The 24,659-nt window shown below is 40.2% G+C and overlaps 1 protein-coding gene and 1 long non-coding RNA gene across 3 annotated transcripts in view; one reads left to right on the top strand and one right to left on the bottom strand.

Moving 5' to 3' along the window:
- LOC123384403 overlaps positions 1 to 21,593 on the bottom strand; it is a 54,265-nt gene extending 32,672 nt beyond the window's left edge. Inside the window, exon 1 of the long non-coding RNA XR_006595444.1 lies at positions 21,355 to 21,593. This is a non-coding gene — a long non-coding RNA (uncharacterized LOC123384403). The remainder of the gene's footprint in view (positions 1 to 21,354) is intronic.
- Positions 20,910 to 24,659, top strand: part of GCC2 (GRIP and coiled-coil domain containing 2) — a 62,038-nt gene continuing 58,288 nt past the window's right edge. The window contains exons 1-4 of one of the 2 annotated variants that reach the window (XM_003983863.6): positions 20,910 to 21,059; positions 21,429 to 21,485; positions 22,469 to 22,553; positions 23,673 to 23,740. In XM_003983863.6, the coding sequence (XP_003983912.4) occupies positions 21,054 to 21,059; positions 21,429 to 21,485; positions 22,469 to 22,553; positions 23,673 to 23,740 (216 nt within the window). In that variant the 5' untranslated portion in view covers positions 20,910 to 21,053. Of the gene's footprint in view, positions 21,156 to 21,428; positions 21,486 to 22,468; positions 22,554 to 23,672; positions 23,741 to 24,659 lie in introns of both variants that reach the window. The other variant, XM_019826950.3, reaches the window with a different exon arrangement.

Raw genomic sequence — 24,659 nt, 5'->3', positions numbered from 1 at the left:
AGTAACATAAGGCTGAATAGTAGCAACCTGGCCTCCAGGCTCTTTACATAGAAAAATTTCAACACTCTGCTGGATATCAGTAGCTTTTCCTACACCCATAAAGACTGCGGATACAGGATGAGGTGGCCAATTCTTTATTTTTTTAATATGAAATTTATTGTCAAATTGGTTTCCCTACAACACCCAGTGCTCCTCCCAACAGGTGCCCTCCTCAATGCCCATCACCCACCCTCCTTTCCCTCCCACTCCCCATCAAACCTCAGTTTATTCTCAGTTTTTAAGAGTCTCTTATGGTTTGGCTCTCTCCCTCTCTAACTTTTTTTTTCCTTCCCCTCCCCCATGGTCTTCTGTTAAGTTTCTCAGGATCCGCATAAGAGTGAAAACATATGGTATCTGTCTTTCTCTGTATGACTTATTACACTTAGCATAACACTCTCCAATTCCATCCACGTTGCTACAAAAGGCCATATTTCATTCTTTCTCATTGCCACGTAGTATTCCATTGTCTATATAAACCACAATTTCTTTATCCATTCATCAGTTGATGAACTGATTTAGGCTCTTTCCATAATTTGGCTCTTGTTGAAAGTGCTGCTGTAAACATTGGGGTACAAGTGCCCCGATGCATCAGCACCCCTGTATCCCTTGGGTAAATTCCCAGCAGTGCTACTGCTGGGTCATAGAGATCTATTTTTAATTTTTTGAGGAACCTCCACACTGTTTTCCAGAGTGGCTGCACCAATTTGCATTCCCACCAACAGTACAAGAGGGTTCCCGTTTCTCCACATCCTCTCCAGCATCTATAGTCTCCTGATTTGTTCATTTTAGCTACTCTGGCATGAGGTGGTATCTCAATCTAGTTTTGATTTGTATATCCCTGATGAGGAGTGACATTGAGCATCTTTTCATGTGCCTGTTGACCATCTGGATGTCTTCTTTAGAGAAGTGTCTATTCATGTATTCTGCCCATTTTTCACCGCATTATTTGTTTTTCAGGTGTGGAGTTTGGTGAATTCTTTATAGATTTTGGATACTAGCCCTTTGTCTGATATGTCATTTGCAAACATCTCTTCCCATTCCGTCGGTTGCCTTTTAGTTTTGTTGATTGTTTCCTTTGCAGTGCAGAAGCTTTTTATCTTCATGAGGTCCCAATAGTTCATTTTTTTAATCATTTTTTTAATGTTGATTTTTGACAGAGACAGATATAGAGTGAGAGTCGGGGAGGAGCAGAGAGAGAAGGAGACACAGGCTCTGAAGCAGGCTCCAGGCTCTGAGCTGTCAGCACAGAGCCCGACGCAGGGCTCGAACCCACAAACCACGAGATCATGACCTGAGCCGAAGTCAGATGTTTAACTGACTGAGCCACCCAGGCGCCCCCCCAATAGTTCGTTTTTGCTTTTAATTCCCTTGCCTTTGGAGATGTGTCAAGTAAGAAATTGCTGCAGCTGAGGTCAGAGAGGTTTTTTCCTGCTTTCTCCTCTAGGGTTTTGATGGTTTCCTGTCTCACATTCAGGTCCTTCATCCATTTTGAGTTTATGTTTGTGAATGGTGTAAGAAAGTGGTCTAGTTTCATCCTTCCACATGTTGCTGTCCAGTTCTCCCAGGACCATTTGTTAAACAGACTGTCTTTTTTCCATTGGATATTCTTTCCTGCTTTGCCAAAGATTAGTTGGCCATACCAAAGTGGCCAATTCTTAGGCCAAAACTTGGAAGCAATGATGGTGACGTTAGCTCCTGAGTCTACCAGGCCAGAAAACGATTTTCCATGAATTGTATGCTCATCTAAGGCCTTCTGTCCTTTAGAAATGTTTGCCAAAATACCTGTTTGCCAGTAGATCCAAACCCTCCCTGCCATTCTATCAGCGTGGGATTTAAAGCAATGTAAGGCAACAATAATAGTTGAGCAATGCAATCTCCTACCATGAAACGCCAAGGAACAGAAGTACTAATCATTACTAAAATTTCATCCTTAAAATCAGCATCTATGATTCCTAAGTGGACATGAACTCCCTTGGACAAGACTACTTCATCCAATAAGAAGACCAACAGACCCTGAAGGAAGAGGGCCATAAATCCCAATTTTAACCTGATAAATTCCAATGGAGAGTTCAAGGACCAAAGAATCTGGGGCAGGGATATCTAATGCAGCGCTCCCTCGTGTGGTATGGAGGAGGTCATGGACAGATTTGAGTGATAAGTCCCCGTTGCTCATGGGATAACAACGTGGAATCTCATTCCCCATATTGTTTACCTTCGGCCCTGGGGAGGTTCCATTATCCCCTTTCTCGACCGAGGAGGCAGGGGAGCTCCATTTTTATCGACTTTGGATGTACATTGATTAGCAAAATGATAGCCTTTATTGCATCGGGGGCATAACCTAGGAGGTTTAGTATTTCATCTGGTAGGAGAACCAAGGTAGATCCTGGGAATTGTTACGATTCGGCTGTCTACAATCCCTTTTATAATGTCCCAATTTGCCTCAGCGAAAACACTTGGACTGTTTGTAAGGTCCAGTGCCTGAATAGCCGCTGACAGTAACCCCATTTTATAGGCCTCTGAGCCGATATCTTGATAGGCCTTGAAATAATCAGCTAAATCACCCCCTTGAGACTTCACTGGGCATAAAGCTTGTTGGCATTTCTTATTAGCATTACCAAAAGACAGCAGCTGTAAGAGGAGATCGGGCAAGCCCGCCCCAGAAACGGTTTTTATAATAACATCATTTAGCCAACATCCTTTAGCTGAGCGATGAAATCGACATCAGGCTCGTTAAGACTCTGTTTAACTTGAACAAAAGAGGGTGTCACCTGTCCCAGGATAGCTATTTTCTCCCAGGCATTAAGGCAGCACAATGTAACTTGCATACTGGTTGATCATCACGCTGAAGCCGAACCTGTATGCCAAACCCTTGTCCAGCCAGTAAATTGCTCTAGGGTAATGGGCACAGGAGCTTTGGCGGCGGCATCACCCCGGGCCTGTATCTGTGCTTCATCCCACCAAGTTCTAAATTGCAAAAATTCAGAAGCACTTAGGACAGTGCGACCTAGGACCTCCCAGTCCTACGGAATGAGTCACTCTGAATTTCGCTAAACCAGACACCAATCCCAACATATAGGGGGAAGTAACACCGTATTGTATGCAAGCCTGTTTCAAATCCTTAATTACCTTAAAACTTGAACATCATCAAATTGTTGCCCTCCTGAGTATATTGCTGATCAGGAGGAATTTGGGGAATGTTGACAGGATAAACTGCAGGCATACTAGCCATTAATTCAGTGTCCCTGCAGCCTCAGCTTGTTGAAGCATCTGCATCATGGAGGACACAGGAACTGTGATTCTCCAAGTGGAGGTATCAAAAAAATGTGTTTTTTTGAATAAGTGGAGCATTTAGTTTCCTCAAAAAGATTGACAGGCCCAGGGCCGTGGGGCAGTGCGGGAGGCAGGGGTGCGGAAGCTTGAGCTGAGACTTATCTCTAGGCCATTAACCCGGCACCCCGTAGGTTTCCGTTCCTCCGGTGGTGGGGGTAGGGGCTCAGGTTCCTCATTATCTACAAGCTCATGATCATTTTCAGCCAGTGAGGGGTTGTGAGGACCAATGCTCCCTCCTTCCCCGGATTCTGACTTCAAGGGCTGTAAAGCCAGGGAAATTAAATTACATAAAGACCATATGGAGAGAGGGATGGCTTCTCTTTGTTGATGAGTTCGAGCAAAACACATAAAATCAAATTCCATTGTTTCTGATTCAAAGCATTTTTGCCAGAGGGGGTAAACCAATAACAATGTTTCTTTACTAAATAAAACAAATCCTCAAATGCGAACGTTTCACTTTTATCCCTGAGCTCTTTAGTAATGCCTGCAGGAGCTGAATATATGAGTCATAACTAAATGAGGTGGCATTCCCCATACTTGCCCCACAGAAATCCCAAAGGATGAGCTTCCCCGGCTCAAAGGTTCCCTTCGGTTCCCTCCCCACTTCTTCAGTGGTGTTGCACACTTCGACCTTCAGGCCCCTGTTCCAGCACCAGCTGAAGAGAGACAGGGCCTAAAGGTGCGGTGAGGAGAGAATTACAAAGCAGGGGGCTGACTGTCCAGTAGCCAAAGCACCGGTTCCTGCCTCAAGCCTCTTTTAATTTTGCAATATGTCTGATAACAGCAAGCACATACAACATAGTGTTTGTCATCTTGCCAGGTCATGCACTTGAAGTGTATTCCACACTGGGTCATGAGTACCTTTGGCGCCAGACAAAACATTCTTATCCCCAGGCCTGGGGCCCACATGATGTCCTTCTGAAGAGAACGTGCAGTCCAAGGTTTTCTGCCTGGGAACGGAACTGCTTTCAATTCCTTGCTGCTCCGTCCCTTTCCTTCAGGACATTCTTACGGTGGCTCTGGCTTCTTGTTCTCCAATATTAGCCTATTGGTTAAATATAATCCCATTCCCCTGGATGGTGATTAGTTTAGGAATTGGCATGGAATGCACTTTGGCCAATAAAAGCCATGAAGAGGTTTGCAGAGAATTTTGATTTGCAGGAAATTTCTCCCTAGTCTGGGAATGCTTCAAGAATTGATCTTCTTGCTTCCTTTGTGCATTTCATGTGTATGATAGAGGTTTGAAAACGCTGCAGCAATTTTGCTGCTATACCCTAAGAATAAAGTAATGAAATAAAGAAAAGCAACGTCAATAAATTCATTTCTTGCCTGTCCAGACCATGGATTGTCTCTATGACTAGGCCCATGATACAGATCTAGAGAACTATAGTCTAGAAAGCAATCTAAATATTCCACTCTAAAAGTATAAAACCAGCAACATTTGTAAGTAATACAATGGCATCTAAATAAGTCAGATCAATTTAAGAATAAACACCCAACAAGATAAATTCAATTAGTCAGTCAAACTTAGGAGAGACAAAAGTTAAACTGAATTGCTCTAAACTTACTGTACAATCAAACCAAATGTCTTCTAGTGTGTGTCTTGCCCAGGTGACTAAAATGGTGTTTATTTTATAATTTATGATCAAAAACAGAACAAAAATTATACATTTCTTTTCTTATTTTCAAACAGACCTCAAATATGTATAAGTAGGTCAATGGCCATCAGTATGTACCTGTCACTTACATAAATGAACAGTATCATCTTTACACAAAGAATGTGGTGACTATATAGAACAACAACAACAACCTGAATAGCAGGTTCTTGTGGTAACCAGGGCTGAATGAAAGAATAATTTAATATAGATTTTAGTTTATATTAGGACAAAATTCTGAACCAAAAGATTAAAAACAAGTTTGGGTACTTGGACAAGCACCTCAGAATGAGAGGAGACTGAATTTGGAAAGTGATTTTTAAAAAGTCTTTATATCAGGGCACCTGGGTGGCTCAGTTGGTTAAGTGTCCAATTTCGGCTAAGGTCATGATCTCGTCGTTCATGAGTTTGAGCCCCACATCCGGCTCTGTGCAGACTGCTCACAGCCTGGAACCTGCTTCTGATTCCATATCTCCCTCTCTCTCTGCCCTCCACCACTCACAGTCTCTCTCTCTCTCTCTCTCTCTCAAAAAAAAAAAAAAAAAAAAACATTTTTTAAAAAGTCTTTGTGGGGGCGCCTCAGTGGGTCAGTCAGTTGAGCCTCCGACTTCGGCTCAGGTCATGATTTCACAGCTTGTGAGTTTGGGCCCCGTGTGGGGCTCTGTGCTAACAGCTCGGAGCCTGGAGCCTGCTTCAGATTCTGTGTCTCCCTCTCTCTCTGCCCCTTCACCACTCATACTCTGTGTGTGTGTGTGTCTCTCTCTCTCTCTTTCAAAAATAAACAAACATTAAACAATTTTAAATTAAAAAAAGAGTCTTTGTATCAATTCTGTGTATCAATTCTATGTACCTACCAAGCATCAAGTTTTTACCAGCAGACTGGAATCACCGTTGCTTCTAGAACTATATTCATTACTGAATTTTAGTAGACTGTATTCAGCCTTTGCTGATACAGGCACACAAATTGAAGAAATGAAGTATAGAATGAGATAGGACAAGGGACCTATTGGCCTTTATAACACATTAGATGCCACGTTTGATGTGTCCTTCATAGTGTTGGACTGAAATGTAAACATACAAGTGTTCAAACAAGACACTTCCCAAATGTCTTCCATGTTCTGAAGGCAACAAGGGAACTGAACTAGCTTGCAACCACCTAGAAGACAGTCATCTATTCACATTGAAGGACACTATCCTTTCTTTAAATTCCAACCATCACATCCCCCTTCTCTCAAAAAGTTTGCATTGTTTACACCATGGGAAATGGTGTGGGAATAACAGATGTTGAAAATAAGAACACTCTAATCTCCGAAGAGAAATCTCAAAATTTGGGATATTGGTGTGGGGTATGGCTGAGTGATTCAGAATCCATGAAGTGCTGAATTTCAGGGCAAATGGATGTCATTGTAGTTAAGCTGGTTCTAGAATTATGAGGCTGAAGTATTAGATGGGTCATTGGTATGGGTCCAGAAGTGTCTGTTCTGATGGCAGGGGGTACAGCAAAGAGGAAACAGTGAGCCAGTGGAACAGTGTGGTGATTTTCACAAGATTACAAAGGTAGGTTATAGACATTGTCTGTTGCCTTCTTGTTACCCATTTACTTGTTTTCCTTGTCAAGAGAGCCTCAACTTTGTTCAGAATCATGGTGGCCTCATGATCAGGTTCATGATTGGTCTAACCCTTAAACCTATGTTGGCCTAGTTCTGGGTAGTAAGATGCAATAAGAAGTCTATTGAGGAAGGGTTTTCTGGAAATATTTTGCTGTTTTGATGGTAGGAAAAAATTGTGCTGGTGACTCCTATTTTCCTTGGAGCTATGAGAGCCATCTCTTGATCATGGGGAAATGGCCAAGAAAATAATAGACTCTAGCTCTAGTATGAAATTATTATCTCCTTACTTCCAGATGTCTTGTTTGGGAGAAAATAATCTATTTAAGCCATTGTTAGTCAGACGTTATTGCTGAAAACAATCTTTACTGATACAACTAACATTATAGTAACAATTTTCAGATTCCTTAATTTATTGTTGGTTAATTTATTAGTTTTCTAGGGCTGCAGATTGGGTGGCCTAGACAACAGAAACTTATTTTCTCACAGTTCTGAGGGCCAGAAGTCTGAGATCAAGGTGCCAACAGGGTTGTTGTTTTTTTTTCTGAAATCCTCTTGTCTGCTTCAAGGATGTCTATCTTCTGCTAGTGTCTTAAAGTTTATGTATTTATTTTTGAGAGAAAGAGTGTGCGTGCAGGGGAGGGGCAGAGAGAAACACAAAGAGAGAATCCCAAACAGGCTCCGCACTGTCAGCGCAGAGCCCATTGTGGGACTCGAACTCATGAACTGTGAGATCATGACCTGAGCCTAAATCAAGAGTCAGACACTTAACCGACTGAGCCACCCATATGCCCCATATCTTCTCCTAGTGTCTTCCCATGGTCTTCCTTCTGTGTGTGTGTGTGTGTCCAATTTTCCTCTTGTTATAAAGACACCAGTCATGTTGTGTTAGGGCCTACACCAAGGACATCATTTTATCTTAATTACCTCTTTAAAGACCTTACCTCCAAATATAGTCACATTCTGAGGTATGGGGATTGGATCTTAACATATGAATTTGGTGTGGGGGGGGGGGGGATAGTATTCAGTCCATAGCAGACAACTACAACTAACATTTAATATTTATGGTTCTCAGACTCTTTCAAATGACTGTTGGACAACCACAGCATAGGGTCTTTAAGGAGATTATATTTGTCACTTTTTTCTACTCATTCATTCAACAAATAATTAAATGTGACTGGTGTTATAATAGATGCTGGAGGTGAATACAAGGGAAACTAAGAGAAGTTTCCTTCTCTTTAATACTGTATAGATAGTCGAATGTGTGGACTAGAATTGGAAGGAATTCCAAAGGTCATCCAGACAGGGCTGTAAAATGTAAGAGTCGGAAGGACCTGGCCTGTTGTCTTGTTCAAGTTCTCCATTTTATATTTGGGAAGTCAGCGGCCTTCTTATATTTCAGAACCCACTTTACAAACCCAGGCAAGTGGGTTCTCTCTAGTCAAAGAATCTGCTTAAAATATCCCAATAAACCCACTTAAAGAGTCTTAGGATTAGTGGGGGTAAAATGACATTTCATGAGCACTTACTGTTATCTAGGCACGATGCTATCAACTCTCATGGAGGACAAGCCCACTTCATGTGAGCCCCACTTTGGGTGAAACACAAGTCCTGCTTTGGGTGAACCCCACTTCTCTCTCTCTCTTTGCCCCTCCTGGGATTCTATCTCTCTCTCTCTCTTTGCCCCTTGCTCACTTATGCCCTCTCATCTCTTAAAGGAAAAAAAAAAGAGTACACTTATGATGACCACTGAGTAATGTATATAATTGGTGGGTATATTGGGGCACCTAGGTGGCTCAGTCAGTTGAGTGTCCAACCTCAGTTCAGGTCATGATCTCACAGTTCATAAGTTTGAGCCCCACGTCGGACTCTGTGCTTACAGCTCAGAGCCTGGAGCCTGCTTCAGATTCTCTCTCTCTCTCTCTCTCTCTCTGCCCCTCCCCAGCTCATGCTCTCTCTCTCTCTCTCTCTCTCTCTCTCTCTCAAAAATAAACAGTAAAAACAATTTTTAATAAAAAATTTTTAAAAAAGTATTGGTGAGCATATGGTACACTTGAAACTAATACAACACTATGCATTAATTATATTGGAATTAAATAAATAATAAATAAATTTTCTAATAAAAAAAAAAAAGAATCCTTGGTTTTGGTCCTGGTTCTGCTACTAGCCATTTTATGGCCTTTAACCAATACCTGAAATTCTGGCCTTAGTTTCTTATGCTTACTTACAAGTATGTGGGCAAGAGTCATACTTTAAGAAACATAACTGAAGCACTAGTGAGCCAAGAACTAATTTCCTGAACTAACTCTTGCTAATGTACTAACAAAAAAGATCAGGCGTCTCTCAGAACCCTAAATAACAGATGTATTGTAATGAGGCTTTTCTGGAAATAATGCCCCACCTTTGTCACCTAAACCATATAAGGAGGGAACAGTGGCACCATGGCAAGCTGGTGAAGAAGATATATTTACTTAGGCAGGGCCTTTCAACATCCTCAAATTATATTATGTGAACAATGCTGGTTGACACAAAGCAGTCTCCATCTGGCATACAATGTGCCCAGTAACATAGCATGTATTATTGACAAACACAATGACAAGTGTCTCTATTTTCTATTTCTAATACATTTTCAGGGTGATTTTTATTTTCTGAGATTTTCCTCTATTTTCCAGATGTTATCTTTACAACTGAAAAGAAACACATCATTAAACTGGTGATAGTATCATTACATTAATATATATCTCAAAAACATGAACTAATTAGCAGTCAAAAAATGTAAAATATCAATAATAATTTTTCTAAAATCTAAATATGTATTAACTATGGACTGAAGAATATCAGGAGACTTCAGAGTACTCACAATCAATTCATAAATATTGTTTATTTCACTTAAGAAAGTATGAAAGATGATAGATCACCTTGGTGCTCAGTTGGTTGAGCATCTGACTTCGGCTCAGGTCATGATATCATGGTTCAAGAGTCTGAGTCCCACATTGGGCTCGCTGCTGACAGCGCGGAGCCTGCTTTGAATCCTCTGTGCCCTTCTTTTTCTGCCCCTTCCCCACTTATGCTCTCTCTCTCTCTCTCTCTCTCTCAAAAATAAATAAACCTTAAAAAAAAAAGGAAAGTATGGTACACCTGGGTGGCTCAGTCGGTTAAGCATCCGACTTCAGCTCAGGTCATGATCTCACAGTCCATGAGTTCAAGCCCTATTTTGGGCTCTGTGCTGAAAGCTCAGAGCCTGGAGCCTGGTTCAGATTTTGTGTCCAGCCCCCCCGCCCCTCCCTTACTCATGCTGTCTCTCTCTCTCTCTCTCTCTCTCTCTCTCTCTTTCTCTCTTTCAAAAATAAATAAATGTGAAAAAAATCAAAAAGAAAGTATGAAAGATGGTAAATATATTTTGGGGATTTCAGTGCTCACTGTAACTAGTAGAATAAGAAATAAAATAATTTTTCCCTTTAGAGGAACAAAAACAGAGCTACCATATGGTCAAGGACATTATGCCCATCTATGTCATCTCAGAGAATAAAATTCTTGCACAAATGATATCCAGAAAGACAGCTGGCAGTGAACTGGAACTGAGTGAGGTATTTGGTTGCTAGGCAGCCTGGGGACACTGTTAAGGATGCACTGATCTTTGTCTCCCTGAGGATTCCATGCTGCTCTACCTGACCTACAATTTATGGACAGTGTTACTCAACCTAATGCTAAGAGAGAACAGGATGAGGGATGGAGGATCAAAAGGAAGAAAGGTCCTTTTGGTGTCAAATGTGGGAAAGACAGAATTCTACTGTAACAACAATTCTTCTGTAGCTATTCATACAGTTCATTCCTAGAATATAACTATTTCTTGCTGTGTTTCTCTGAACAACTTCTACAGGATTGGAGTGAACAGTATAGCTGGTTAACCTGCTATTTTATGGCAAGTTATTTTCCTTTGGGTTATTAATCAAAATAGAGTTTACCATAAATTTCTCTTAAGTCTGGAAAATACTTTGCCGTGCATGAAGGTGAAGTAATGTGGGTCTTTAAAAGCAGTGTATACTTCGGGACTATATATATAGTCCCCCCCCCACACACACACACATTTATATATGGTACATGTGTGCCTGTGAGCCCCTAAGCCCACTATAGAGAAGGCACATGAAATGAAAACATTTGAGTTTTTCCTCTCACCCCAAGACTTAATGAGTCAGTAATGCTAAAGGGGAAAAAAATCCCAGTAACTTTATTTATTTAATTATTTGTAGAGATGATGCTGTTTACCCTCAGTCATGAGGAACAAAATTTGAAAAGAGTGGGAGATCAGAGGATTTCAAAAAGAACAGGATGATTTAGCACAAGAAGCAAGTTAGCTATAAGCACATAATTAGGGTGCCTCAGGAAGTTACCACGAATGGCAAGTAGAAATGAGTGTCAATGGAGCAAAAAGGGTACCATCCAACCTGGAGAGCTAAGCACCAAAGATCTATGTTAGAAGAACATGGCCAACTGCAGAGCCAATCTGTAGGGACTCCCATAGTCCCATTTTTGGGACAATTTGAACAACAGAAAGAATAAGAACTGCAATAAATTTAAACTCATCAACTATTTTTATTTTTCTTTTTTATGTTTTTAAATGTTTATTTATTTATTTATTTATTGGGGGGGGTGGAGAGAGAGAGAGCAGGGGAGGAGCAGAGACAGAAGGCGAGAGAGAGAGAATCCCAACCAGGCTCTGCACTGACAGTGCAGAGCCCAATGCGGGGCTCAAACCCACAAATGGTGAGATCTGAGCCACAATCAAGAGTTGGATGCTTAATCAACTGAGCCACCCAGGCACCCCTCATCAACTATTTTTAAATCCATGAATATTAAATAGTTACAAGAAGAAAAATATTTAACTGGTCAATCTGGGAGGATTATTTTGAAGTCTATTGCTTTGAAAACTAGCAAGTAAAGTGCAAATCGAAGTCTTATCCTCAGGGTAACAAAATAGTTAATGAGAGGAAATTTCTCCTTGAAGAATTATTTCAGTTAATAAGTTGAAGAACGATAGAATCAGAATATCACCATTTTGCAACTAATGATCTAGGCAATGATCATCAGTGATTGCTCACATCACAAGACAACAGATTTTATATATCTCCTGGTAGAAGTACATAGCATCCCTTATCAAGTACTCTTCACACACACACATGCACACACACAAACAAACCTTCAAATGTAACTAGTAATTTATAGCAAACAGAAAGGGAAAAGAAATATGGTAAATGGGACAAAATCAGAAAAATCCAACTGTAAGAAACTGTTTAGGATAAATGACTCCATTTCTCTAATAAGTGAAAGGAAAAAGGAATAGATGGCAGGGGAGACCTTTAGATTAAGAAACTTAAGAGATATATAAATCCAGAAGGAGGGCAGGGCAGCATGGAACTTTTCTTTTGCATCCCTCATCCCTAAAATGCAGCCAAATCAACACTGAACCATCTTGCACAGCTAGAAAACTGATCTGAGGATTAACACAACAATCTGCACAACTTGAACTACAGAACTTGGCAGGTAGGTGGTGCAGAGAGGTGAACTTGGGGAGAGAGAAACTGTTGAGGGTAGGGAGCTATTTTTGCCTGTGGAGAGAGGATGGAAACAGAAGAAGAGTCCAGGAAAAGCATTGCTCTATGCCCCCTGAGAGCAGCTGGAGAGAAAGAGAGTGGAGTAAGCAAAAAAGGAAGAATGGAGAAAGGGACTACAAGGGACTGAACAAAAAAGGTGGGGGGAGGATAAAGGAGACAGTCTAAATTCCACTAAGACGCCATAAAAAGGGGAGTTCAGAGTCTGAAACTCCGCAGTTTGATACCTGGAGGAGTTCTAGTGGGAAGAGCAAAGCCCAAGAGCAGACAGCAAGGTCCGAGGAGTCCTCAGGCCACATGGGGAATGGCTTTTTCCCTGCTGGGAGGACATTTGATAGAGGCAGTACAGTCTCCTTCAGCAGACCCCAGAGAACAGCCACTTTCACTGGTGTTGAAACAGGGACATTAAGGGTTCACTGAAGCTTGGAGCCAGATGGGCATTGTGATTTACCATAATCCCTGTAACGCTGCTGCTACACAATCCCCTAAACTTAGTCTGGGGCAGGCTGGCACCAGCTGCAGTTTCTGTGCATCTGTGGCAGCACAGTCTTGCAAACATTCCTGGGGGTGGGCCGGCCTCCGGCCACTACTCAGCAAACCCTCCCTCAGAGGGTCTGAGCAGGTCAAAGCCACAGGGCACTCAGAAGTGAGGTTTGGAAACACAGTCCCATCTGAGATAAAACTCAGGAGGGAGGTGACACCTGGCAGGCTGACAGCTTGGTCATGGACAGTGTAGAAGCAGGGAGTGGATGGAAGCCAGACACAAAGGAGGGGTGCTTGATTTCCAGTCTGTGAGAGCACAGAGTTCTGATACTAGAGACTGGGTAGCTCGGTGATGCCATTTTCACCCCTCCCACGCATGCGCATGCACATGTATACCTACATAATGATCCAGTCCAATTAACTAAGCAGCTCCATCTAGTGGAGAATGGAGCTGCTGAACCAAGACCCACCCAAATGGGCCATAGCGCTCTAGTGGAACACCACAAATCTCTCTGCCTACTTAGTTTACATACTATAAAGTGCTCCATAGTTTGACTTCTAGGGGAAACTGGACATAATTTCAATTGTATCTCATTCTGTTCATGGGTCTATCTATTCAATTTTTTTTCTTTTTCTTTTCTTATTCTTGAATACAGAAAGAGAAAAAAATTATTTTTATTTTCTGTTTCTATGAAAAAGATTTAATTTTTCTACAATATTTTTTACTTTTTTGTAAATTTTCTAGTTCTATTTTATGTTCATCACTTCATTTGATTCTATTTTATTGCATTCATTTTTTTTTAATTTCTAACATTTCCTTTTTTTAAACTTTTTTCTTTCGTTTCCATTCTTTCCCTTTTTTCTCTAATCTATCAAACATCCTTCAAACCAGACTGAAATATACCTAGGAGCTAGCATCCTTTATTTGATTTTTTGTGTTGTTTTTATTTTTATTTATTTTCACTTTTATTTTATTAATTCTTTTTCTTCCTTCAAAATTACAAAAGAAAGGAATACACCCCAAAAGAAAGAACAGGAAGAAAGGACAGCCAGGGACTTAATCAACACAGATACAAGCAAGATGTCTGAACCAGAATTTAGAATCACAATAATAAGAATAATAGCTGGGGTTGAAAAAAGCATAGAATCCCTTTCTGTGGAGATAAAAGAGGTAAAATCTAGTCAGGACAAAATTTAAAATGCTATAACTGAGCTGCAATCTCAAATGTCTGCCATGGCAGCAAGGATGGATGAAGCAGAGTAGTGAATCAGTGATATAGAAGACAAACTTATGAAGAATAATGAAGCAGGAAAAAAGAGGGAAACTAAGGCAAAAGAGCACGATATGAGCATTAGAGAACACAGTGACTCATGAAAAGGGAATAACATCCAAATCATAGGGATCCCAAGAGATGAAGTAGAGAAAAAGGAGTAGAAGGTTTTTGTGAGCAAATCATAGTGGAAAACTTTCCTAACCTGGGGAAAGACACAGACATCAAAATCAAGGAAGCACATAAAACTCCTATTAGATTCAACAAAAACCGACCATCAACAAGGCATATCATAGTCAAATTCACAAAATTCTCAGGCAAGGAAAGAATCATTAAATGGCAAGGGGAAAAACGTCCTTAACCTACAAGGGAAGACAGATCAGGTTTGCAGCAGACCTCTCCACAGAAATTGGCAAGCCAGAAAGGAGTGGCAGGATATATTCAATGTGCTGAATCAGAAAAAATATGCAGCCAAGAATTCTTTATCCAGCAAGGCTGTCATTCAAAATAGAAGGAGAGGTAAAAAGTTTTCCAGATGAACAAAAACTAAAGGAATTCATGACCACTAAACCAGCACTGCAAGAAACTTTAAGGGGGACTCGGAGGGAAGAAAAAAAGAAAATAACAAAAAAGACCAAAAGCGGGGCGCCTGGGTGGCGCAGTCGGTTAAGCGTCCGACTTCAGCCAGGTCACGATCTCACGGTCTGTGAGTTCGAGCCCCGCGTCAGGCTCTGGGTTGATGGCTCAGAGCCTGGAGCCTGTTTCCGACTCTGTGTCTCCCTCTCTCTCTGCCCCTCGCCCGTTCATGCTCTGTCTCTCTCTGTCCCAAAAATAAATAAACGTTGAAAAAAAATTAAAAAAAAAAAAAAACAAAAAGACCAAAAGCAAGTAAGATCAGAAAGGACCAGAGAACACCACCAGAAACTCCAACTCTACAAGCAGCATAATGGCAATAAATTCATATCTTTCAGTATTCACTCTAAATGTCAATGGACTAAATGCTCCAATCAAAAGACATAGGGTAACAGAATGGGTAAGAAAACAAGATCCATCTATATGCTGTTTACAAGAGACCCACTATAGACCTACAGACACTTTCAGATTGAAGGTAAGGGGATGGAGAACCATCTACCATGCTAATGATCACCAAAAGAAAGCCGGAGTAGCCATACTGATATCAGACATCTAGATTTTAAAATAAAGACTGTAAAAAGAGATGAAGAAGGGCATTATATCATAATTAAGGGGTCTACCTACCAAGAAGACCTAACAATTGTAAACATGTATTCTCCAAACATGGAAGCAACCAAATATATAAATCAGTCACAAACATAGAGAAACTCATTGATAATAATACCATAATAATAGGGGATTTCAACACCCCACTTACAGCAATGGACAGATAATCTAAGCAAAAAATCAATGAGGAAACAATGGCTTTGAATGACACACTGCACTGGATGGACTTAACATACATATTAGGAATATTCCATCCCAAAGCAGCAGGATACACATTCTTCTTCAGTGCACATGGAACATTCTCCAGAATAGATCACATACTGGGACACAAATCAGCCCTCAACAAGCACAAAATGATCGGGATCATAGCGTGCATATATTCAGACCACAGAGCTATGAAACTCGAAATCAACCACAAGAGAAAATTTGGAAAGATAACATACTTGGAGACCAAAGACCATCCTACTAAAGAATGAACGGACTAACCAAGAAGTTAAAGAGGAAATTAAAAAGTATATGGAAGCCAATGAAAATGATAACACCACAGCCCAAAACCTCTGGAACACAGCCAAGGTGGTCATAAGAGGGAAGTATATAGCAACCCAGGCCTTCCTAAAGGAGGGAGAAAGGTCTCAGATACACAACCTAACTTTATACCCTAAAGAGCTGGAAAGGAGCAGCAAATAAAACCCAAAAACAGCAGAAGACAGGAAATGATAAAGATTAGAACAGAGATCAATGCTATCAAAGCCAAAAACAAACAAAAAAAAAACCCCAGTAGAACAGATCAATGACACCAGGAGCTGGTTCTTTGAAAAAATCAACAAAATTGATAAACCCCTAGCCAGTTTGATCAATAAGAGAATATTATGGGCAATTATATGCCAATAAAATGGGCAATGTGGAAAAAATGGACAAATTCCTAGAAGCATACAAACTACCAAAACTGAAATAAGAAGAAATAGAAAATTTTTAAAAAAAATTTTTTTTCAACGTTTATTTATTTTTGGGACAGAGAGAGACAGAGCATGAACGGGGGAGGGGCAGAGAGAGAGGGAGACACAGAATCGGAAGCAGGCTCCAGGCTCTGAGCCATCAGCCCAGAGCCCGACGCGGGGCTCGAACTCACGGACCGCGAGATCGTGACCTGGCTGAGGTCGGATGCTTAACCGACTGCGCCACCCAGGCGCCCCAAGAAGAAATAGAAAATTTTGAACAGACCCATAACCAGTAAATAAATTGAATTAATAACCAAAATTCTGCTGAAAAACAAGAGTTCAGGGGAAGATGGCTTTCCAGGGGACTTCTACCAAACATTTAAAGAAGATTTGACACCTATTCTTTTGACACTGTTCCAAAACAATAGAAATGGAGGGGAAACTCCCAAACATATTCTATAAAGCCAGCATTACCTTAATTCCAAAATCAGACAAAGACCCCAATAAAAAGGAGAACTACAGACCAATTTCCCTGATGAACATGGATGCAAAAATCCTCAACAAGACATGAGCCAAACAGATCCAACAATACATTAAAAGAATTATTCACCAGGACCAAGTGGGATTTATACCTGGGATGCAGGGCTGGTTCAATAACTGCAAAATAATCAATGTGATACATCACATGAATAAAAGAAAGGACAAGAACCATATGATCCTCTCAATAGATGCAGAGAAAGCATTTGACAAAATACAGCATTCTTTCTTGAAAAAAAAACCCTCAAGAATGTAGGCATAGAAGGATCATACCTCAAGATCATAAAAGCCATATATGAAAGACCCAATGCTAGTATCATCCTCAATGGGGAAACACTGAGAGCTTTTCCCCTACAGTCAGGAACATGACAGGGATGTCCACTCTCGTCACCGTTATTCATCATAGTATTGGAAGTCTTAGCCTTAGCAATCAAACAACACAAAGGAATAAAAGGCATCCAAATCGGTGAGGAGGAAGTCAAACTTTCACTCTTCACAGACAACATAATACTCTATATGAAAAACCCAAAAGATTCCACTAAAAACTGCTAGAACTGATCCATGAATACAGCAAAGTCGCAGGATATAAAATCAATGCACAGAAATCGGTTGCATTCCTATATACCAATAATGAACCAGCAGAAAGAGAAATCAGGGAATCAATCCCACTCATAATTGCACCAAAAACCATAAGACACCTAGGGATAAATTTAAGCAAAGACGTGAAAAATCCATACACTGAAAACTACAGAAAGCTTATGAATGAAATTGAAGAAGACACAAAAAAATGGAAAAATATTCCATGTTCATGGATTGGAAGAACAAATATTGTTAAAATGTCAATACTACATATTCAATGCCATACCTATCAAAATAACACCAGCATCTTCACAGAGCTATAACAAACAATCCTAAAATTTGTACGGAACCAGAAAAGACCTTGAATACCCAAAGGAATCTTGAAAAAGAAAACCAAAGCAGGAGGCATCACAATCCCAGAATTCAAGCTGTACTACAAAGCTGTAATCGTCAAGACAGGATGGTACTGGAACAAAAACAGACACTCAGGTCAATGGAACAGAATAGAGAACCCAGAAATGGACCCACAAACGTATGGCCAACTAATCTTTGACAAAGCAAGAAAGAATACTCAGTGGAATAAAGCAAATGCTGCTGGGAAAACTGGACAGCGACATACAGAAGAATGAACCTAGACCACTTTCTTATACTATACACAAAAATAAACTCAAAATGGATGAAAGACCTAAATGTAAGAGAGGAAGCCATCAAAATCCTCAAGGAGAAGACAGGCAAAACCTCTTTGACCTCAGCTGCAGCAACTTCTTATCTAACGTCTCCAGAGGCAAGGGAAACAAAAGTAAAAATGAACTATTGGGACCTCATCAAGATAAAAAGCTTCTGCACAGCAAAGGAAACAATCAGCAAAACTAAAAGGCAATCAATGGAATGCGAGAAGATATCTGCAAATGACCTATCAGATAAAGGGTTAGTATCCAAAATCTATAAAGAATTTATCAAACTCAACATCAAAACCAAACCAAACCAAACCAAATAATCCTGTGAAGAAATGGGCAAAAGACATGAATAGAGATTTCTCCAAAGAAGCCATCCAGACAACCAACAGACACATAAAAAAATGCTGAACATCACTCATTATCAGGGAAATACAAATCAAAACCACAATGAGATACTACCTACAACACCACATGTTGGCAAGGAAGCAGAGAAAGAGGATCTCTTTTCCACTGCTGGTAAGAATGCAAACTGTGCAGTCACTCCGGGAGACAGTATGGAGGTTTCTCAAAAAATTAAAAATAGAACTACCCTAGGATCCAGCAATTGCACTCCTAGGTATTTATCCAAGGGATACAGGTATGCTGTTTTGAAGGGGCACATGCACCCCAATGTTTATAGTAGCACTAGCAACAATAGCCAAAGTATGGAAAGAGCCCAAATGTCCATCCATGGATGAATGGATAAAGAAGAGGTGGAATATATATACAATGGAGTATTACCCGGCAATCAAAAAGAATGAAATCTTGCCATTTGCAACTACATGGATGGAACTAGAGGGTATTATGCTAAGTGAAATTAGCCAATCAGAGAAAGACAAACACCATATGACTTCACTCATAAGAGGAATTTAAGATACAAAACAGATGAACATAGGGAAGGGAAGCAAAAATAATATAAAAACAAGGAGGGGGGGACAAAACATAAGAGACTCTCAAATACAGAGAAAAAACTGAGGGCTACTGGAGGGGTTGTGGGTAGAGGGATGGGCTAAATGGGTAAAGTGGCATTAAGGAGGACATTTGTTGAGATGAGTACTGGGTGTTATACATAGGGGATGAATCACTGGAATCTACTCCGGAAATCATTATAGCACTATATGCTAACTACCTTGGATGTAAATAAAAATAAAAATAATAATAATAACAAAATAAAAGATATTAAAATACCTTCTTCAAAATTTAAAAAAGAGAGAGAGACATATAAACCAGTTGCAAAGAATGGGTGTTAATATTCTGAATCAAACAAATTCTAAAAGGACTACTTTGGCCAACGTGAACATTAATTGGATATGCAATGATATTAATAATTCTGTTTTTTGTATCATAATAGTATTTGTCTACTTTTTAAAAAAAAAGTATTTTACAAATACATTCAGAAATATTATAAATTAAATTATATGCTCCCTGGGATTTATTTCAAAATAATGTAGGAGAATTAAGGATATGGTAAATGTGAGTAAAAGTGAAATAAGACTAGCCATGCATTGTCAATTGTTGAGGGTTGATGATGTATATCCAGGAGGGGTTAACCATGTATTTGAGAGAGAAAGAGAAAGACAGAGATAAAAGGATGTGGCCATCTCCTAGGCCATGCTACCACAGTGGAACAGAGGCCCCCAATAAACAAAACCATAAACCATAACTTTTGGGCCCTCACTTAAAAGACTTAAATGCAATCAGAACGTCATCAAACAGTACACAAAATAGGAGAGAGATGAAGGGGACACAACATGAACATGAGCATTTTCAGAAGTATAGTGGACTGAGGAAAATCATATTTTTAATTTCATCAGACCAAAATTTTATGTTCATAATCAAGACATAATGTTTTTTAAAAGGGAGTATTATTATTGTTATTATTGCACGTACAGAGAGTTGATAAAGGATATCAGTATTAAAACCTATGGCTAACATCACATTTAATGGTTAAAGACTGAATGCTGCTTCCCTTAGGTCAGATCAAGGCAAGAATGTACACTGGGAACACTCCTTGTGGGATGGGGAAGCACCAACAAACAACCCATTAGTTCCACATAAGGTGCTGTCTCTCACCATCTCTGTTCCTCCATCTTGGCCCTGAGAGAGGCCGTCTCTCTTGCTTCCCACATCAGCAAGAGTTCAAAGCCCCCTTGGACAAAAGCTCCCCTGGGGACCTCCTCACAGCCTTGAGAGCCAAAAAATGCCTGCTTCAGGAGGCCGTTCTCTGGAGAGAACTCACAGGGCACCCTGCTGGACGGCATCTGCCTAAGAATCCTCTTGAAAACAGCTATCTGACAGGCATCTGAGGCTTTCCATAAAGAGTAAGGTAACTGACCAGGCGCCTGGGTGGCTCAGTTGGTTAAGGGACCAACTTTGGCTCAGGTCATGATCTCACGGTTTATGAATTCGAGACCTGCCTCAGGCTCTATGCTGACAGCTCAGAGCCTGTAGCCTGCTTCCAATTCTGTCTCCCTCTCTCTGCTCCTCCCCTGCTTGTGCTGTCTCTGTCTCTCAAAAATAAATAAACGTTAAAAAAAAATTTTTTTTAAAGAGTAAGGTAACTGGCCTTTTGGGGGTACCTGACCCTCAATACAGTACTCCCATTATCCTAACAGCATTTTAAGGTATGGAAAACGAGGGTCTCAGGGGTGATTTGCCCAATTCTCACAGCTACTAAAACATAGCAGTGGCAGGATTCAAACCTACCGGGGTTTGTGACACCCAATACCAAGGTTTGTCCCCCCGCCCACCGGAACGGGCAGAAACCTCCCCCACCCCGGGTTAGGCCAGGGAGTCCGGCGGAGCTGGCAGATGGCGGGGCAGGGCGCGCGCAGGGACCCGCCTCCCGGAGGAGAAGCGGAAGCGGAAGCGCCATCAGACGGTAGCCATGGAGACGCGGGGGGTGGCGGGTAGCCACGGAGAAGCGCGACCTTTAACCTGCAGCCGAGGGTACGTCAGAGGCGACAGCAGACGGAAGTGCGGAGTCGGCGGCGGCTGGGCTGTGGGGTTGCGGGGCAGCGGGGCTGCGTGGCCACTGCAGGCCGGCTGCCATGGAGGTAACGCTGCTCGGGCGACCGGACTGGGACCGGGGCCCACCATCTCCCCGCGGGGCCTTCCCGAGCCGCGGTTTGAGACACGGGGATGGGCGCCGTGTGAGTTCTTGGCAACCTTCCCTTTGCGCCCCGCAGCCCTGCGCTGCTCCGGTCTCTGCCCCTACTCGCCCCAAACTCAGTCCCTAGATTACCTGGCTCCTTAGAGCCAGATTGTATATGATTTGCCACAGCGACAGACCCCCACCTTCCCTAACTCACATAGGAGTTTCCTACACTTGATTCCACAGAGAGGCTTTACCTGTAAAGGTTCCAGCGTTCTATCTGAGATTAGGAGAAGAGTTCTTGATACGTGGGTTTGATTTTGTTTTGCAGGATCCTGTTCAAGATGGGGTGGCTTCACCAGCCACCTCTGGGACCGGGAAATCTAAGGTGAAGAGAATACAGCACTTGACTAGCCAATTCACTGAAGAGTGGAAGGGTGATGAATGGAAAACTTTGGCATGGGTAGGAGGGTGGCCTATTTAAAAGAAACCCTCCCCCAAGGGCTCTCGATTCTAATTGACACAGTAACCAATCTGTTATCTTTTTTTTTTTTTTTAAGTTTCATGGTGTGAAAGGAATGGACCTTGTTTACTTCCTGCTCCTGGTTAGCACCGCTGAGAGATTCTGCAATTTTTCAAACATTAATCTATGAGGATTTATATAGTGTAGTGGAAAGAGCAGTGACATTAAGTAGGAGTCAACGGACTCAATTCTGTAGGTTACTCCTACAGTATGAAAAAAAGGTTGAATTAGGTAATTTTTATGGTCTGGTACAACGTTTAACATTCCATGATTCTAAAAAGATAGTGGTTTATTACTTGCATACTAAGTTTTCAGTACTTCCCTGAACAGTTACTTCATCATTTAAGCTTCATGGTAACCATGAGACAAGTACTTTTGTTATCCCAATTTTACAGATGAGAAAACTGAGCCCAGAGGTTAAGTAATTTCCCTGATTTCTTAAAAAGACTAAATGCACCCTGATTTGTCTTGTTGCTATATTTATGCTTACATATTTTCAGGTAGCCAAAGACATTTCAGCCTTGAATAATTTTACAGCTCCAAGGAATGTTAAGTAGAATTAGTCCCAGTCCCCTAATTTTACAATTAAATCAAAACCCAGAAAGTATCTTAACCTAAACAAGAATTTATGTGAGTAAGAGGATATGTGCTGTTTTTTATATTTCATAGCAGTCCCTTAACTGGTATTTATTGAGTTGAAGTTGCAGTTGCTACTTTTAAAAAATATGGTTTGGTTGACATGAAGATTTATTCAGTAGGATGTTTTTAAGAAGATATTATATTTCTTTTTTTGTGGTCTAAAAGGAACATGAGTTATAACAAATTAGTAATATCATTACATCTTTCAGCTGGAAACCTTGCCCAAGGAAGATCTTATCAAGTTTGCCAAGAAGCAGATGATGCTAATACAGAAAGCTAAAGCCCGATGTGCAGGTATTGAGTTGAAAATACTCATCTTTACCACAATCTCATTGAATCATGATTTAAAATACTAGGTTTTTAGTTGTATATTGGCTTATTTTGTTTACCAGTGAATCCAATAAAATCTTAGTGTGAAATCTATTATTATTTAACATTCTAACCATTTACCTGTGATTTTTTTTTTACCATTACACATCTCTAAACGGCAGTTATTTTTGAACTATTAAAATAATTTAAATAATAAAATAATAAAAGTCAAGGAAGAGGATCTTAAAGAAAAATTTGGTTAAAATTAAGCATTTTTTTGGATTTGGATTGTATATTGATCTAGATAAATCATTTTTTTCTAGGGTAGTCAGTTGAAATGTCAGAGATAGAAGATTGTGAGCCCAAAGAAGTAAAAAGAGGCCTCAAGTAAAGTAATAAAATATTTCCATTCCTGGAATGTTGAAATATATTTGTGGAAGTTGGTTGATTGCCTGTTCAACTTTATATTCCTAAAGAATGTAGATATTAGTATTCTTTTCAATATGTGTGGTGAGGTCATGAATTTCCAATGACTTAACAAATGTTAATTGCTACAAGCCAAGATTTACTTTCTACTAGAAAAGGTCACATTGTGTTTAGGGAGATTGGGCCAGTTTGTGATAAAGAGAGTAATAAATATATTTGGAAACGTGTTCTAGGCTCCAGACCTGGACATGAGTTGATGAAATAGGTTAGTATTTATGCTTAATATGAGGTTAATTATTGCTTTAAGATTATACAGTAAGAAGTTATTTACAGCTAAAATACTATAATGTCTCAGATTTGCATCAAAAATATCAAGATAGGTAAGAAAAAAGGAAAAATACAGGTCAGGATGAAATGAGTCCATGTAATTATTGCTAAATTAAGGTGATGGGTGTATTAATCATACTATCCTTTCTACTTTTCTTACTTGTCTGGAATTTTCCATAAGAAAAAAGGAAAATAAAAGGTAATATGGGGTGAAATTAGTACTTTCTCAAAATATCTGCTGCTTTATTCTAATTTATAGTGTCTTTTTTTTCCTTAAAGAATGTACTTACCACTTTAGACAATAATTATTCTCTTCATTTCTGAACTGGAATTTTTTTAATAATTATTTAGAATTGGAGAAAGAAATTGAGGAATTCAAAACAAAACCTGTTGCTGGAGGAACTGGTGATATTATTAAGGTAATGCAAAAGTTGCAAATATTGCTTTAATTTTTATTTATTTACTTAGAGGAAATGTGTAATAACAAATCAAATTTCCTTTAAAGCTGTCAATGTGCCAGAGCCCTTTCTGGCTTTTGCCTCTGTTTTTCCACTTCCTCTCTGCCCTTGGTTAAGTTTTTTACCTCTCTTTCTGTGTGAAATGAGTGGTACTCTCTTCTCTTTTCCATCGCACACACTCTGTAATTAAGGCGCTGCCTTAATCTCAGCCCTGCTCTTCCCTCTCCCCCTCAGAAAACCCGTGCTCAGGAATTTGATGGTGATTTTTAGGCCAATGGATGCATAAAATCTATAAATAGATATATATACCTGGATGTGATTACTGACCCACATCTCACGGTTGAATCTCTAGCTGTTTGGGGAAAGATTTAAATATTCACCCATTTCTCTTGTCTTTTCTTTGTGTTTAGCATGGCCAAATCCCTTTTACTGGACAACCAGTGGCAGCACTGTTTTTCAGACCTTTTAACTTTAGAGACTCTTCAGTTTTCCTGTTTCCTTTATCCTGTACATGTGTCAGCCACCACTGATCTATAGTTCCTTCAGGATAATGCTGCAGTTTATCAGTACACTTTCTCTTCCCTAACCCGGCTCTCTCTTCTCTTTTTGTTTTATATGCTCTTGCCAGATCACAGGGTATTGTTTTTATCTTGTTTATCTGTTGAAGAACCTGAATTGCTTATTCTTACTTACAGGCCCCTAATGCTAACTAAATGTACCCTCCCCACCCATTTGGTCTAATCTTTAGAGTTTCTTTTGTTTCTCAAAGCTTTGTAATGTTTTTTTCCATGCTTTTCTAAATTTTTTAAATTTCTAGTAGTCATCTTATTTCTAGTAGTTATCTTCTAGCACATTGGGATACATCTAAAGTTTTATTCAA

The sequence above is a fragment of the Felis catus genome, chromosome A3, assembly GCF_018350175.1.
Source record: "Felis catus isolate Fca126 chromosome A3, F.catus_Fca126_mat1.0, whole genome shotgun sequence".
NCBI lineage: Eukaryota > Metazoa > Chordata > Mammalia > Carnivora > Felidae > Felis > Felis catus.
The sequence above is the reverse complement of the archived record's forward strand: the minus strand, read 5'-3'. Positions and strand labels throughout refer to the sequence as shown.